At 33.7% G+C, this 16790-nt stretch overlaps 1 protein-coding gene and 2 pseudogenes across 1 annotated transcript; 2 read left to right on the top strand and 1 right to left on the bottom strand.

The window, feature by feature from the left end:
* Positions 1 to 16790, bottom strand: part of LOC110655972 (peroxisomal membrane protein PMP22-like) — a 45687-nt pseudogene that overhangs the window by 17326 nt on the left and 11571 nt on the right.
* On the top strand, positions 2002 to 3272 carry LOC131170721 (probable F-box protein At4g22030; annotated as a pseudogene).
* LOC131170720 (probable F-box protein At4g22030) lies at positions 4748 to 6166 on the top strand. Its single transcript, XM_058130470.1, has one exon. The coding sequence runs from the start codon at positions 4830 to 4832 to the stop codon at positions 6102 to 6104; it is 1275 nt and encodes a 424-aa protein (XP_057986453.1). The 5' UTR covers positions 4748 to 4829; the 3' UTR covers positions 6105 to 6166.

Raw genomic sequence — 16790 nt, 5'->3', positions numbered from 1 at the left:
TTCTTTTTTATTTTAAAAATTAAATTCATCTTATGGTCTTCATATGCTTTATTTAAAGTAAGCCCTCAACCATCAAATTATTGATTTGAGGACCATTAATTTTTTTTTCTTTAGTAAATGTTTAATGCGAAAAAAGTTTAAATTAAAATAAAATAAATTTCCTCCCATGTTTTTGTATTATTTATTTTTCTTAATTTTATTTAGAATTAACAATAATAAATTTAATTTAATGATATTAGAAATTTATTGTGTTGACAATTTATGTTGTAAAATTAGTAAATTATCTTATATTTTTTTTTTCTAAAAATAAGTTTATAATTGAAAAATGTTTTTAAAATTTTGTTTTTTTATATTATTTAACCTTTATTCATTTTTGTTTTCAAATCAGCTTAAGTACATTAAAATTAATACCATTAAAAAAACCATACGAGGTAGCTATTGCATTTACAAACTTGCCATTGATCATATATACATGGATTGAATTTTCCGAAATTAGTGTGACCTATTAATCTGATTCAAATTTAAGACATATGATAAGAACTATTTATTAAATATATGTATCTTACATTTTTATATTTTGAATCGATTTAATATAGATAAGAATTGTTGCTCGTGCAAAATAATTACTACTACTAAACAAGAAAAAGAAAAATAGAAGTAATTAAGGTCTTGGATTTGATAATTTAGCAATAGCAATATCAAATGGGCATAAATTTTAACTCATCTTTTGAACCATTCAAAGCGAAGAAAAACAAGAAAAGAGGAAAAAGGTATTTACTTCAATTTACACCCCATGTTATAGCTTCAAGACTAACATTAATGTTTCATGGCCAAGAATGCAATGAAAGTGGGTAAAAATTAAAATTAAATAAATATATTTTTTTCTATTTGACATTTTACCTTTTCAATTATTTAATAAAATGTTCTTAGGGATCTCACATCGGTTATGAAATGTACGTGAGTATAAGTTATATAAGAATAAATATTCTGTTAAAATTGTCATAATTTTAATAATGATTCATTTTCATCACTACCCTATTCATATGTGTGTATTATCTCTGACAAAATAAAGGCAAAAAGCTAAGAAGAGAGGCGATGTGCGTAAGTCTGTGATGAAAAAATCGAGACAAACCCATCTATTAGTAAGTTGAATGTGCTTGAGTGTGGGTTATATAGGAACTATGACTCTATTAAAATTGTCATGATTTTAATAATAGTCCATTCTAGCCATTAACTTATATGTGGGCGTATATTCTACCTCTAAAAATAATAATCTAATAAAAATAAAGAAGCTTTGATTTCTTGATAAAGAAGCCATAGACTACGTACGTACTAGGAATTCAAAAAATTGCAAAATTCTATAGTTTTATCCAACACAAGGCAGCCGTAAGGGTTAAGACCATCTCAACTTATGCCCTGTGGGGATCGATAGGAAACAGCAATGAAATGGGAGATGATTATGCATGATGACCTAATTCATTATGTATGAATTTTAATTATTTTATAGTTTATGATTGAAAATATGAAACATTTGATGAAACAATATTTAATTTGTGATAAATTAGATTAAAGAAAATTCTATTAATTAACATATCATACAATTTATTAGGGAGATCTATTAGGCAGGGTTTAAATTCGTATTATATACTAAATTTTTCCTGACTTCTTTCTATAATAAAATTTCTCTACTTAAAAAAAAAATATCATACAATCCAATCGAACCCAAGCTTTTGAACAATTATACCCTGCAACTGATTTAACATGAAAATGAGGAAGGAACGAGTCCAGTCAAATGGGCATAGTCATTAGTCAGCTTGATCAAGCAGCCCATATTTTCAATTTTTCAACCCCCTTCTCTTCTCTTCGCTTATATATTTGGTAGTACGAAACTATCCTATGCTATGAGTTATAAATAGGTTCCCTTTGTGTCTCTCCACCTCCATTATCAGCTACGTACAGAATACAATTAAAGCACACAAGAAAACTAAAAGAAAACCATTCATGGCTTCCCTACAAACTTCAGGTCTTCTATTCTCTTCCTGATCAAGTACTACTTCTTCAAAAAGAATCAATGCTGCTATTTCTGTCCCTAAACTTCCTAAAATCCGTTTCCCACTACCTAGAAATTCGATTAAGGAAATGATTTTAAGAGGTTCCTTCTCAAACACCGTTCCATTAGAAAAGAATGCCGCTACCACAACAATAGATGAACCTTTCATCAATTCCACTGCTGCTTCTGCTAAGGAAATTTCCCAGCTTTATGCCATCTTAGAGACTGTTGCTGATAGGGCTGAGATGCATAAAAACGTTGGCGAGCAACGTGACAATTGGAATAAACTTCTTTTGAACTCCATTAACATGATCACTCTCACAGCTACAACCATGGCTGGTGTTGCAGCAACTGGTGGGGCAGGAGCTCCTCTTTTGGCATTGAGGCTGTCGTCAACACTCTTGTTCACCGCAGCCACAGGCATGTTATTTATAATGAACAAAATACAGCCCTCACAGCTTGCAGAAGAGCAACGTAATGCTACAAAATTGTTTAGGCAGCTTCAGAGCCAAATACGAACGACACTTGATCTTTATGATCCTGCTGAGTTGGACGTGAAGGATGCAATGGACAATGTATTGGCTCTTGACAAAGCTTACCCACTTCCTTTGCTGGGGAAAGTGATTGAAAAGTTTCCTGCAAAATTTGAGCCTGCTGTTTGGTGGGCCAAATTTCATGACTTCCAAAGAAAAAGCAAAAGACCTGGAAAGAATGAATGGAGTGAGGAGCTGGAAGCGGAGATGAGGGAGGTTATTGAAGTGATAAAAGGAAAAGATACAGAAGATTATATGAGGCTAGGAAACTTGGCACTGAAGATAAACAAGATTTTAGCCATCTCAGGTCCATTGCTCACAGGCATTGCAGCTGCTGGGTCTCTATTTGTGGGTAACGGTTCTCGAGCAGCAATAGTTGCAGTGGCTGCAGCTGCATTAGCTACCACAGTTAATACATTTGAGCATGCTGGCCAGGTTGGTATGGTAGTTGAAATGTATAGAAACTGCGCTGGATTCTTCTCACTTATGGAGGAATCAATTGAGTCTGCACTAGAGGAAACAGAATTGGAGAGAAGAGAAGATGGAGAAATGTTTGAAATGAAGGTGGCTTTACAGCTTGGAAGAAGCTTATCAGAGCTTAGAGAACTTGCCCAAAATTCTTCATCTTCTCGTATATACGGAATCGAAGTAGATGAATTCGCTAGCAAACTCTTTTGATGTTCATAATTTTTTTTTGTCTATGTTTATAATCTAATTAGTTCATTCTTTTTTATGTAAACTTCTTTTTGTATATATCTTCTGAGAGGGAAATGTATTCTATTAATACTCTGGAATCTGTTTATTCTTCATGCCCACAGAAGAGCGTTTCTTGTTTATTCTTAGCTTAGTTCTTGCTCTTAATTAATTTTATATAAATCGTTCACCATTTTGTTATTTAATGTTCTATTGATAATATTTTTCCATGAGTAATCTCTAACTCAATATGTAATCATGATTAAACAGGAAATATAAATCTTAATATAATTTGCAAAATAGAACATGATTAAACATAATATTAATATTACAATAATATTAAAAAATCAAAAATTCTTTAGTATATATTTCTCTTTCAAAAACAATTACGAGTGGCAATATGTATAAGATCACTAAAAATATGAAACTTATTTTTCATCATTGATTTTTAGCTTAACGATATTATAAAATCTCAAAATTAAATTTAGTTGAATTAAAATAAATTTACTTATTTTACAACATTTTTTTTTGAATTTTTTTAATGTTAGAGTCTTAGGAAATTTTTATTAATGAAAATTAATTTTTAGCTAAATTAATGAAAAATACTTTTTCCCCGAAAGAAAAAGTAATTAAGACATTTAATTAATAACCTCCTAATTTAAAAATAAAATTATTATATATTAATAAACTTTAGCTGCTATAATTATCTTTAGAATATTCTGAGATCGAGTTATAAAAAAAATTATTATATAAATTTTCAAAAGTTTATAAAATGACAATAAGGGAATAACACATATGCACATTCGTAATTATCTTTTTTATATACTATATAGCACAAAATTAATGCCATTATAAAATTTTTATTGTAAATTCTAACATTTAGTAAAAAAATTATTTTAATAGTATACCATATAAAAATAATAAAGAAATAATGTTTCCATAGTCAAGAACAGAAAAAGGTATAAAAATTATAATAATATCTTTTTGATTATTTATTTTGACGCAAATTAAAGTATGAAATACGAAACCTTAAAAAACTTAGAAATAATTATCAATAATTAATATGGGTCTAGACTAGAAATTTAAAATTTCTAATTTGATACAGTTTAATCCATAGGGCTACCGTGAGGAGACCTCCTCCATCTATATTGGAAGGGAAAGAACTATATATAGTTTCTCTGAAGTCAAAGGCATTGTTATAATTAATCAGATGTAGAAGTTATTTTAATATTAATAGCTAGAGTGTAGCAGCGTATAATTAATAAGTTTTACTGTGTCATCCATGGCTCCCAAGCCTTAGCTTTCTTGGGAGAATATATAATTTTGAACTGGAAAACTATGAAGGAATGAGTCCAGTCAACTCAATCGGGCAGTCCATATTTCCAACCATGACCGTTTCTCTTCAGTTATGTTCGATATACTACCCCATATTATAAATAGGTTCTTGGGGTCTCTCCATTTTCATCCATCATCAGTTCATCACCTAACCAGAACATCAAAGAAAGAAACCAGGGAGATAACTAAAGAATTTACGCTCCATATCCATCGTATGCATGGCTTCTTTGCAAGCTTCAAATCTCCTCTCCTCCTCCTCCTCAAGGGCATCATCTTCATCAAAAAGAATAAATGCTGCAATTTCTGTCCCTAAGCTTCCAAGAATCCGTTTCCCAGTTCCAAAAACACCATCAACAAACTTGGTTGAGGATCTGATTTTAAGAAATGGGTACACAAACACAATCCCTATAGAGAAAAGTACTGTGACCCTTCCCAGAATAGATAAGGAACCTTCTGTCAATTCCTCAACATCTAAAGCAACAGCCAAGCTTTATGCGATCTTAGAGGCTGTAGCTGATAGAGTGGAGATGCATCAGAATGTGGGTGAGCAACGTGACAATTGGAACAAACTTCTTTTCAATTCCATTAACATGATCACTCTCACAGCTACAACCATGGCTGGTATTGCAGCAACTGGTGGGGCAGGAGCTCCTCTTTTGGCTTTGAAGCTATCGTCAACACTCTTGTTTACTGCAGCTACAGGGATGTTATTTATAATGAACAAAATACAGCCCTCACAGCTTGCAGAAGAGCAACGTAATGCTACGAAATTGTTTAGGCAGCTTCAGAGACAAATACAAACTATCCTTGCTCTTCATGATCCTACTGAGTTGGACGTGAGGAATGCAATGGACAAGGTATTGGCTCTTGACAAAGCTTACCCACTTCCTTTGCTGGGGAAAATGATTGAGAAGTTTCCTGCAAAATTTGAGCCTGCACTTTGGTGGCCCAAACCTCATGACTTCCAAAGAAAAAGCAAAAGAGCTGGAAAGAATAGGTGGAGTGAGGAGCTGGAAATGGAGATGAGGGAGGTTATTGAAGTGATAAAAGGAAAAGATACGGAAGATTATATGAGGCTAGGAAATTTGGTATTGAAGATAAACAAGATTTTAGCCATCTCAGGTCCATTGCTCACAGGCATTGCAGCTGCTGGGTCTGCATTTGTGGGTAACGGTTCTTGGGCGGCCATAGTTGCAGTGGCTGCAGGTGCATTAGCTACCACAGTTAATACGTTTGAGCATGCTGGCCAGGTTGGTATGGTGGTTGAAATGTATAGAAACTGCGCTGGATTCTTCTCACTTATGGAGGAATCAATCGAGTCTGCATTAGAAGAAACAGATTTTGACAGAAGAGAAGATGGACAAATGTTTGAAATGAAGATGGCTTTACAGCTTGGAAGAAGCTTATCAGAGCTTAGAGATCTTGCCCAAAAATCTTCATCTTCTCGTATAGATGGAGTCGAAGTAGATGAATTCGCTAGCAAAATCTTTTGATATTTATAATTTTTTTTTGTCCATATTTCTAATCCCGTTAGTTCATTCTTTTTTGTGAAAAAATTCTTTTTGCATACAGAGAGAAATGTATTCAATACTCAAGAATCTGTTTATTATTCATCCTCAAAAGAGATCGTTTCTTGAGGTTCTATTGATAATTGTTTTCCATGTGTGATCTCTAACTCATAATATGCAATCATGATTAAACAGGAAATATAAATCTTAATATAATTTGCAAAGTAGAACATGATTTAAATATGATATTAATATTACAAATAAAAAACCTAAAATTTTTTGGTAAGCAACTAAGGAGTGACACAATATGCATGCAATTAATAGATAGCTGTTTTTAATTTTTTCTAAATTAATATTTTTTAAAAAATATTTTATACTTATAAGTATCAAATCACCAATATACCTCCAATATTTTTTTAAAATTTTAGGGAGCTAATGGCCTTCTGGCCCAAGTGTGGCTCTATTCCTGTGATTAATGGATGGCGGCGAATCCAATTCCTTAACAAAGCCTATTTGCTTCCCTAAGAATATGTTGGACAACGTTTGAAGAGCTAAAAGATTATTAGCAATAGAACTGAGAGATGAAGCAAGGCACCAAATTCGGGCATAAAACCCAAAGACAACAATTTGGATGTAAGTGCGGCGAAATAAAAACATGAAAATCTACTTACTTGTTTCTCACCATTGATTTTTAACTTCGTGATATTAAAATGACCTTTAAAATTATAAAATCTCAAATTTAAATTTCAATCAGAATCGAATAAAAAAAATTTTACTCGTAGTGCAGTATGTTTTTATATTTTTTTTAAAGTTAGAGTCCTGGGAAATTTTGATTAATAAAAATTATTTTTTGGATAAATTATAAAAGAGCTTTTTTCTTGAAAGAAAAAGTAATTAAGATATTTTAAAAATAAAAATCACTATATAGAAATTTTCACAAGTTTATAAAATGAGAATAAGGAAATCACCCAAATGCATATTTGCAAATCATCACTAGCGACAATTATATTAACTTTTTATATGGTAATTTTCTTTCATATTTAAATATAAATTTTAAAAAAATTAAATCTTATAGGTTGGTTCAAATTTTTCCACGGCCACATTTATTGAAGGAGTTTTTTTCTATAAAAAAATTAACCATTAATTTTTTTAATATTACTAAATTAATTATTAATAGAATTCATTATTTTAAAATATATTAAATATATAAAGAATTAATGTTTCGATAATCAAGAATAAAGAAACCTTATAATTCCTTATAGAAATAATTATCAAGAATTTATGTGGGTCTATACTAAAAATTTAAAATTTCTAATTGGCTACAGTTTAATCCATAGGGCTGCCGTGAGACCACCTCCATTTATATTCGAAGGGAGAGAACTACGAAGTGGGAAAGGGCATGTAACTTTGAAGGATATATATATTTATATATATATATATATATATATATATATATATATATATATATATAGTTTCTCTAAAGTCAAAGGCAGTAATATCATCACAAGTAGAAGTTATTTTAATATTTTGGGTATATTTGATACGGTGTGTCCGCAAGTGCACGGGTCACAGTAGTATAGTTTTAAAAAATGATATCGATCCCACAGGGAATTGTGTTTAAATTGGAAATAAAAGTATAAGCTAATTAAAATGACAAAAATTAAAGATGTAAAATGAAATTTGGAATTAAAATTGGTATTTGAGGAATAGAAACTAAATCAAATAATTAACTAAAATTAATTAAACTAGATTACCAAAAATTAATTTGAAATTTCTATTTATGAAATTTGAGAGGAATTAAATCTAAATTCAATAAAAAATAAAGTGATTCTAGAGATTGGATTTAAATTGGATTTAAATTTAAATTGGATTTAAATTGAAATTGCTATTTATGAGATTTGGAGGAATTAATTCTAAATTCAACGAAAATTAAATTGATTCTAGAGATTGGATTTTCAATATTGTTTGCATGTGGTTTATCCTTAATTTAGCCAAACACATGAGAATTGCAATTTTGAGGGAAATCAATTCTTAAATTTTTGAAACCTTTTTCAAGCATTTCAAAGTTGGTTTTCATTAAATCAAACCCTGTTTTCACGGTATTTCAAACCTAACAAAAACCCATTTAAAGATCTAATTGATTTATGGAAAGTTCCCCTTAATCCTCTTAGCTTATCTCTAACACCAAGAAAATAAAGTTTATTGCAAGATTATCTATCCCTAATATTCACTTTTCAGTCCATCTATTAAGGATTAAAACTTAACTTAATGAGGGCCCATTCATCAAGCAAGGCAACAAGCTTACAAGCAATAAATCAAAATATAACAAATCCCATTTAAATGGCTAAATCAGTTCAAAACCACAATACAAATCAATATTTACAAACCCATCTCTAGAATCTCAATCAACTACTCACAAATCATTGTTTAAAGACAAACCCAAATGTATAAATGAAGAAATAATGGAAATGTAAGCTAAAGGGGTAGAAAAACCCAGAAATATGCAGCAGAATCTGCAGAAAAGTGCGTAAAACGAGTTCTGCAGGCTGCTGGAAAAAATGCAGAACGTGCTCCTCCTTCTCTCTTTCTAACCTTGCCGAAAATGCCTCCCTTGCTCTCTATGGAAAGAAAATGATAAAATGAGGCTTTATATAGGCTAAGGGTCTGCCCTAGAATGGGTAAAAGGGGGAAGGTTCCAGAGAAAGTGAGGTAAAAAGCTGGAGTAACGGAAATGCCACGTCAATTATTTCCAGTAAAAATGACATAAGCCGAGTCAGTTGTGTCGTTGGTTGTGTTGCGGGTTGTGTTGCTCTCGGCGTGAATGTCTGAAGATCGACACAACTTGCGACATAAGCTAATTCGGTTGTGCTGCAGGTTGTGTCGCTCTTGGCCATTTTTTTACTCAACTTCAAAATTTTTGCAATTCGACTTTAATCTCCTCCAAATGGCTACTCTGATCAAAATACATCAAATTTCTCCAAATTTACCCTACAAAACAAATAAATTCCAAAAATTAAACTAAGAAAAGTGAAAATTGCAAAATTGACTAAATACATACTAATATCTATAATAATGGCTATGAACAAGGGTAAATTATGTGCAAAAATTACTCCTAAATGATGATATTAAATGCATGTATCAAATTCCCCCATACTCAAACTCTTGCTTGTCCTCAAGCAAAAATTTCATTAAAACTCATTTGGAAGGGAATAGAATCAGTCTTTGAAAACACAAAATCACTAATCCAAACTACCAACTTACCTCTAGCCACCAACATTCCAAGTTCCCACCAGCAAAAGCACAAAGAATGAAGCAAGCACTCTCAACAATTACAGAATAGCTAAGAATTAACCAATCAACCCAAGCAACAAATACTAACCAACTACAAGAGTCAATTGTGCCAAAACAAACCTAAATGAAATAGATAGCCAATGTGTCTCAAATAGATGGTGAGTAATGTATGGAAGGTTATATTGCCAAACCCATATGCAAGCATAAAAGATCTAACTCCACTAATGTAACAAGCATTTTTCAAAGAATCATTAGGTCTTTTTAAGGGTTGTAATGGGGTCCAATAGGGTAAAGTTGTGGTTAACAAAGAAAGGGAATAAGGTAAACAAAATATGAGAGTAATATTAATCATGAAACTCAAAGTGCACCTTTTTTTTTTTTTTATATCAAGAGGAAAGAAATTCACAATGAGTCTCAAGTGCCATCACAATAAAGGGACTACTTTTATAATATATTTTTTTTTATTTGGTATGCATCCCTATTTTACGTCACACCCAAAATTACCTTTGGGATATTTTGGTGACCTTTTCAACTTTTCATAATTACTCTAGCACTTTTCAAGATGTTTCAATCCTCCATTTTTTTTTATTTATATATATATATATATATATATATATATATATATATATATATATATATATATATATATATATATATATATATATATTTTTATGCACTTAATTGCTAAAATATTATTCTCATAAATAGGTGGTAGTGTTTAGGTTTAATGGCTAGGTAAATGATTTGGGTTCCAAAGAAATTAGGAGATTAAGGTTCAAGGGGGTTTGCAAGGGTTAAAATGAAATTGAGGTAGGTTAAGGCTAAATGTGAGGTTTAAAATATGAAGGAATGCCTAAATCACATTCTTATCAAATGCAAGTTAAAAATTTCGCTTTGAAAGATCTAAGATGCTTGTTCTAGGAATGGTGAGACGACAAGGACCATTTTCTTCCTTAAAGGCTTATTCAGACACTCAAAACTCAAAATAACTAATCAGAATCTGCATACCTAGATGAATGTATTAATTTTCAGCTATTAAGTAAGAGAAAGAATAATGCTTAAGACTTTGTACCCAGCTGGGACTTTCATTCCACTAACCATCTAAAGGCAAGTTGGATTGCTTGAATAAGTGGCTTATGGACTTCAAAGACTGGTTTAAAAATCCAAAAATTTTAAATGAATGAATGAAATGCATGAGTGTAAATGTCAAGTCAACCTATATGCAACTAAGTATGCGTAACTAAGTATATGAGGCTATATGCAAGTGTATATACGTAAATATGTACAAGTATGAAGTAATGAATGAGTCGCTATATGCAAATGAAAAAGGAAAAAGTGGTTTTTGCAAAAAATTTACCCTCTCCCCCATACTCAGAATGATCATTGTCCTCAATGTTAAAAGAGTGCATGGAATGGGATAATATGCAGAAAATGGGTAGCTCATATGTGCATAAAGAATTATTACCCTGTTGCATAAGCGATAGCACAACTTGTGTTGACAGTGACACAAGCTGAGATGAGAATTGTTACCTCATTGAAGTGCAGCCAATTTAATTAGATAAAATTTGGACAGCTGCTGCACTCATTGCAAAAGAAACAGTGCAATGGAATCCATTAATTAAATCGATTAATCTCAAAAATTTGGAATAGGGAAGTTAAGCGCAGAAAATATAATTATCAAGTGTAAATTCTGAAGTAGTAAATCAAAGCAAGTGAGCAATGCACTAAAGATAAAAGAAAAATGTATTTGATGAGAAACTAAAAAAAAACTGAATAAGTAAACGGTTCAAGTAAAATAAAAAACAACACAAGCAAAATATTAACTAAATAAGTTTAATATACTAAGTAATTAAGCAACGAAATTAAAGACATGAAATGTAAATGGAGAATAAAAGCTGGTCAGTCAGGTATGAGAAGTCCTTTGCCCTTGCCATCTTGTGGAGGTGGTGGTGCTTGTGGTGGCTGCTGTGGAGAGATAATGTTCAAAATCAGTGCCTGGTTTGTTTCGATCTTCTCCAGCTTAGCTCGCATGACTTTCAATTCGTCTTGCATTTCAGCACTTCGATCCAAATATATGTCAGCTAAATCTCGTAGTGTCTAAAAATTGACATCCGTCATTTGCCGAAAAGAATAGATCTCATCACTGAGATTCTCCATGAATGTCAAAAGAGTTGCTATGGATGGTCCAGAAGCTGTTGATGAAGCAGGTTGAGCGGCTGGTGGAGCTCGGCTTGAAGGTTGTGTAGAAGGCTGCACAAATGGTCGCTCAGATGCTGAGGAGGAACTAATGGCAGTGGGAGAACCAGGTGGTTTGTTTGTTAGTGCAGGAATCTCATACTGCTTGGTAGCTTCATTTTTGATACAAAATTTTTGGTTGGCTAGATGAGGTCCATCCAAAAATAACAAACCAGTTGGAAGAGCAGGACACTTGTGCATTTGATAATTAAAGCCAAAATAATGTGCAATGGGTGTGACTAAACCTCCAAAGACAATGCTACCAGTACCTCTAGTGGTCTGGCGGATCACATGGAGACAGAAATAATAATTAGGGGAAGCTTTTTTGCCAGTTTTTGCACACCACAAAAAGAAGAGATCATATTGTGACATTGTGCCGACACTAGATCCTCTGCCTAAAATTGTATTTGCGATTAGTCACTGAAGCAATCTCAAGGCATGATTCTCAATTTTGGAGGCCTTACTGTGTCCTGGTTTGAAGGTACCTGCTGAAGGTGCAATTCGCTTCCAAAATTCACACGCATTATAGTCCCATTGGCTAGTAGGTATTTTGAATAGACCATCAGGTGGAAAGCCAAATATATGGTGAAAATTATCCATAGACAGCGCCCTATCTTGACCAAGGCATCTAAAATGGATCGTCAAGTCATTGTCCAAGGCAATTTTATGCTCATTAGTGGACAGGGAGGCCATAAATTCCTGCACTAAAATGGGGTAGACCAGTTCCTGTTTATGTGCAAATCGCACCCAACCTAAAGCATCTAACAGAGTCTGCATTTCATCATAAATCTTCAAGGTTTTAAGTGTAGACACATCCAAATACCGAGTTTGAACCATTTGTCGGGCTACAACTCTTGCCTTATTTTTCTTCATGTCGGCAGTAGGTAATACCCAGTGTGTAGCAGTAGGCAAAGAGGATGGGAATGCGAGGTTACCTTTAGATGTACCGGGGCGCTTGACCGCTGATTTCGGAATGCCACGTCGGTCAGCAGGCGCGGCGGGCATTGGAGGCGGGCATTGGGGGTTGTTGTGTGGCCGGTTCGGGTTGTTTCTGCTTGACGCCGCCCGTCGATTTGTGTGGTTTAATGCTTTTCGCCTTTTTCTTCTTGAGTGTGGCGATCGGAGCATCAACAGAATGGGCCGGCGATGGGTCGGCGTGCATGGGTGGGGTGCCTTGGGGCTGCGGCGGGTGTGAGTAGTGGGGAGGCGAGTTTTCGAATGATAAAGGGGAGTCGGACATGGCGAAATGGAGGGACGTGATTGGAAAAGGACGAAATATGGGAAGAAGTTAAAGGTTTCGGCGACGGTGAAGATGAAGGCGACGGCGGGAAGGAAGGGTTGTGTCGGGAGCGATGTCGGGAGGGAGAAGAAGGTTATAGGTTTACGGGTTGTGGGCTTGGGGATTGGGGTTTAGTTGTTTGGGCTGGTTTTAGGTTTGGTTTCGGGCTTTAGGCTTTGGGTTTTTTAATCGGTTGGGTTTTAGATTTAATTTTTGGGTGTGGGCTTTTGGGTTTTACTGCTGGCCCATTCTGATGAAGGAAGATTTTTTATCCTGCAAAACAAACAGGCGACACAAGTTAGAACATAAGGATAGGGGGGTTGTGTCGAAAGTTGTGCAACAATCTGCCCAAAAGTGTGCCCAGCGGACATAAGCGGTGACACAAGCAAACCCGGTTATGTCGCAGGTTGTGCAGTCTGCTGCCCAAAAATGACCGAATTTCATAGCACCTAAAAAATTGAAACAAATTAGATTTCAAATGATTAAACCTTCATAACATTAATTCTAATTGTTCAACTTGTTATGTTCATCAATTCTAATTTTTCAAAGCACCAATTCACACACCCATATTCAAATAATTTTCCTTTTAAACCAAAATGTCAATATTTGGAAAAATTTTCTCTTAAAGTAACTAAAAAGGGCAATAAATCCAGCGATATATACCAGCAAATACTCAACAAAAGAGAGATGAAAATTATAAGTGAACAAATTTAAAACTAAAATTTAAAGCTAAAAATTTAAAGCTAGACTAAAACCAAAAATTTTTTTTTTTTATATGCTCATTTGCTTGCAATGCATTGTATCCCATCTGCACAAGGAAATTAGAACAATGTTAAACTCTGAATAAGGAGTATAGAGAAACTTAAAACAAATATATATATGAAAGAAATAAAGAATCAATGAAAAATTGGGAGTTATGCACAAAAATGCTAAGTTTAGGTCTTTAGCTTGACCATACTCACTCAAGATTTTATGGAGAATGAGAGAGATAGCAAGTTGCTATTTTCTCAATTGGCTCACCAGCTGAATAATGCCTCAATCTTTGTCCATTTACCTTGAAATTACCAGATTTTTCACCAAAAATTTCTACAGCACCATGAGGGAAAACTTTCACAATTTTGAATGGACCTGACCACCTTGATTTTAATTTTCCTGGAAAAAATTTTAACCTTGAATTGAATAAGAGAACCAAATCTCCTTCTTTTAAGTCCTTTTTCTTGATATGCTTATCATGCCATTTTTTAGTTCTTTCTTTATAGATCCTAGCATTTTCATAAGCATCAAGTCTCAATTCTTCTAATTCATCAAGTTGCAAAAGTCTTTTATGTCCAGCAGCTTGTAAATCAAAATTGATTGTTCTAATGGCCCAATAAGCTTTATGTTCTAACTCTACGGGCAAATGGCATGATTTCCCAAAAACTAACCTATAAGGTGTAGTTCCTATGGGGGTTTTAAATGCTGTTCTATATGCCCAAAGAGTGTCATCTAATTTAAGGGACCAATCTTTTCTGGACTTATTGACGGTTTTCTCCAAGATTTGCTTGATTTCTCTATTTGTGATTTCTACTTGGCCATTTGTTTGAGGGTGATATGATGTGGCAATCCTATGCTTTACCCCATATTTTCTCATCAATTTTTCAAATTGGTGGTTGCAAAAATGGCTACCACCATCACTGATTATGGCACGTGGGGCACCAAACCTGGTCAAAACAAATTTTTTCAGAAATTTCACCACAACTTTTGCATCATTGGTAGGTGTAGCAATAGCTTCTACCCATTTAGATACATAGTCCACCCCTACCAAGATATATTTATTCCCATAAGAAGATGGAAATGGCCCCATGAAATCAATTCCCCACACATCAAACAATTCAACTTCTAATATGGATTGTTGGGGCATTTCATCTCTTTTGGAAATGTTGCCTACCCTTTGGCACCTATCACACTTGCTTACAAAGTCTCTCACATGTTTAAACATTTTAGGCCAATAGAAACCTGATGTCAAGACTTTTTCAACAGTTTTTGAGACACTAAAATGACCACCATATTCAGAGGAATGACAATGGTAAATAACATCATTTATTTCTTCCTCTAGTATACATCTCTTAATTATTCCATCATTACATCTTCTAAACAAAAGAGGTTCTTCCCAAGAATAAAATTTAACATCATGCAAGAATCTTTTCTTTTGCTGCCAAGATAAATCAGGTGGCAAGACACCACAAGACAAGAAATTCACAATATCAGCAAACCATGGAAGTGCAGAATTCAACACATACAATTGCTCATTCTTGAAAAACTCATCAATTGGCACAATTTCATCATCTTTATTTTCAGTTTTTATCCTAGAAAGGTGGTCAGCCACCACATTCTTAACGCCCTTTTTATCTCTTATTTCTAAATCAAATTCTTGAAGTAACAATATCCATCTAATCAACCTAGATTTAGCTTCTTTCTTGCTCATTAAATACTTTATTGCTGCATGATCAGTGAAAACAATTACCTTTGAGTTGACCAAATAAGAACGGAATTTATTGAGTGCAAATACTACCGCAAGGAACTCCTTTTCAGTTGTGGCATAATTGACTTGAGCTTCATCAAGGGTTCGGCTTGCATAGTAAATGGCATAAGGTTTTCTATCTTTTCGCTGGCCAAGGACAGCTCCAACAGCAAACTCGCTTGCATCACACATGATTTCGAATGGCAAAGTCCAATCCAGGGGTTGCATGATAGGAGCTGTTGTTAATGCCGTCTTTAACCTGCAAAAAGCAACCATACAATCTTGATTAAAATCAAATTTAACATCATGATTCAAAAGATTTGTTAAGGGTTTAGCAAGTTTAGAAAAATCCTGAATAAATCGCCGGTAAAACCCGGCATGTCCAAGAAAACTCCGTACTCCTTTGACAGTGGTTGGAGGGGGCATTTTTTCAATAATTTCTATTTTAGCTCTATCCACTTCAATTCCCCTATTTGAGATCAAATGCCCTAAAACGATTCCCTCTTGGACCATAAAGTGGCATTTCTTCCAATTCAACACCAGATCATTATCAGCACATCTCTGCAAGATTTTAGACAAATTAGTCAAGCATGAATCAAAATTAGTTCCATAAACTGAAAAGTCATCCATGAAGACCTCCATAATTTCTTCAATAAAATCAGAAAAAATGGCCATCATGCACCTTTGAAATGTGCCAAGCGCGTTACACAATCCGAATGGCATCCTTCGATAGGCAAAGGTGCCATAGGGACAGGTAAAGGTAGTTTTCTCTTGGTCATCAGGATGTATTGGAATTTGAAAGAAACCAGAATATCCATCTAAGTAACAAAAGAATGAATGCTTGGCTAATCTCTCTAACATTTGATCCATAAAAGGAAGGGGAAAATGGTCTTTTCTTGTGGCATTATTCAACTTCCTATAGTCTATGCACATTCTCCAACCTGTAACAGTTCTAGTGGGTATTAATTCATTATTTTCATTTTTAACAACTGTCACCCCACCTTTTTTTGGTACAACATGCACAGGACTAACCCACTCACTGTCAGAAATAGGGTAAATAATTCCAGCAGCTAGTAATTTTAGGATTTCCTTTTTCACAACATCCTTCATTGTAGGATTCAATCTTCTTTGGTGTTCAATGGAAGGTTTACTATTTGGCTTAAGGAAAATCCTATGCATACAGACTGTCGGACTAATTCCCTTTATATCATCAATTGCATAACCCAAAACTCTTCTATATTTTCTCAAAACTCTCAACAATTTGTCAATCTCAATGTCAGTCAAACATGCATTAATTATAACAGGATATGTTTCATTGGGTCCAAGAAAAGCATACCTGAGGTTGGAAGGAAGAGGTTTAAGATCT

Source organism: Hevea brasiliensis, chromosome 11 (genome assembly GCF_030052815.1).
Source record: "Hevea brasiliensis isolate MT/VB/25A 57/8 chromosome 11, ASM3005281v1, whole genome shotgun sequence".
In the NCBI taxonomy this organism is placed as follows: domain Eukaryota; kingdom Viridiplantae; phylum Streptophyta; class Magnoliopsida; order Malpighiales; family Euphorbiaceae; genus Hevea; species Hevea brasiliensis.
Note: the sequence above shows the minus strand (reverse complement) of the source record. Positions and strands in the feature narration are given on the sequence as shown.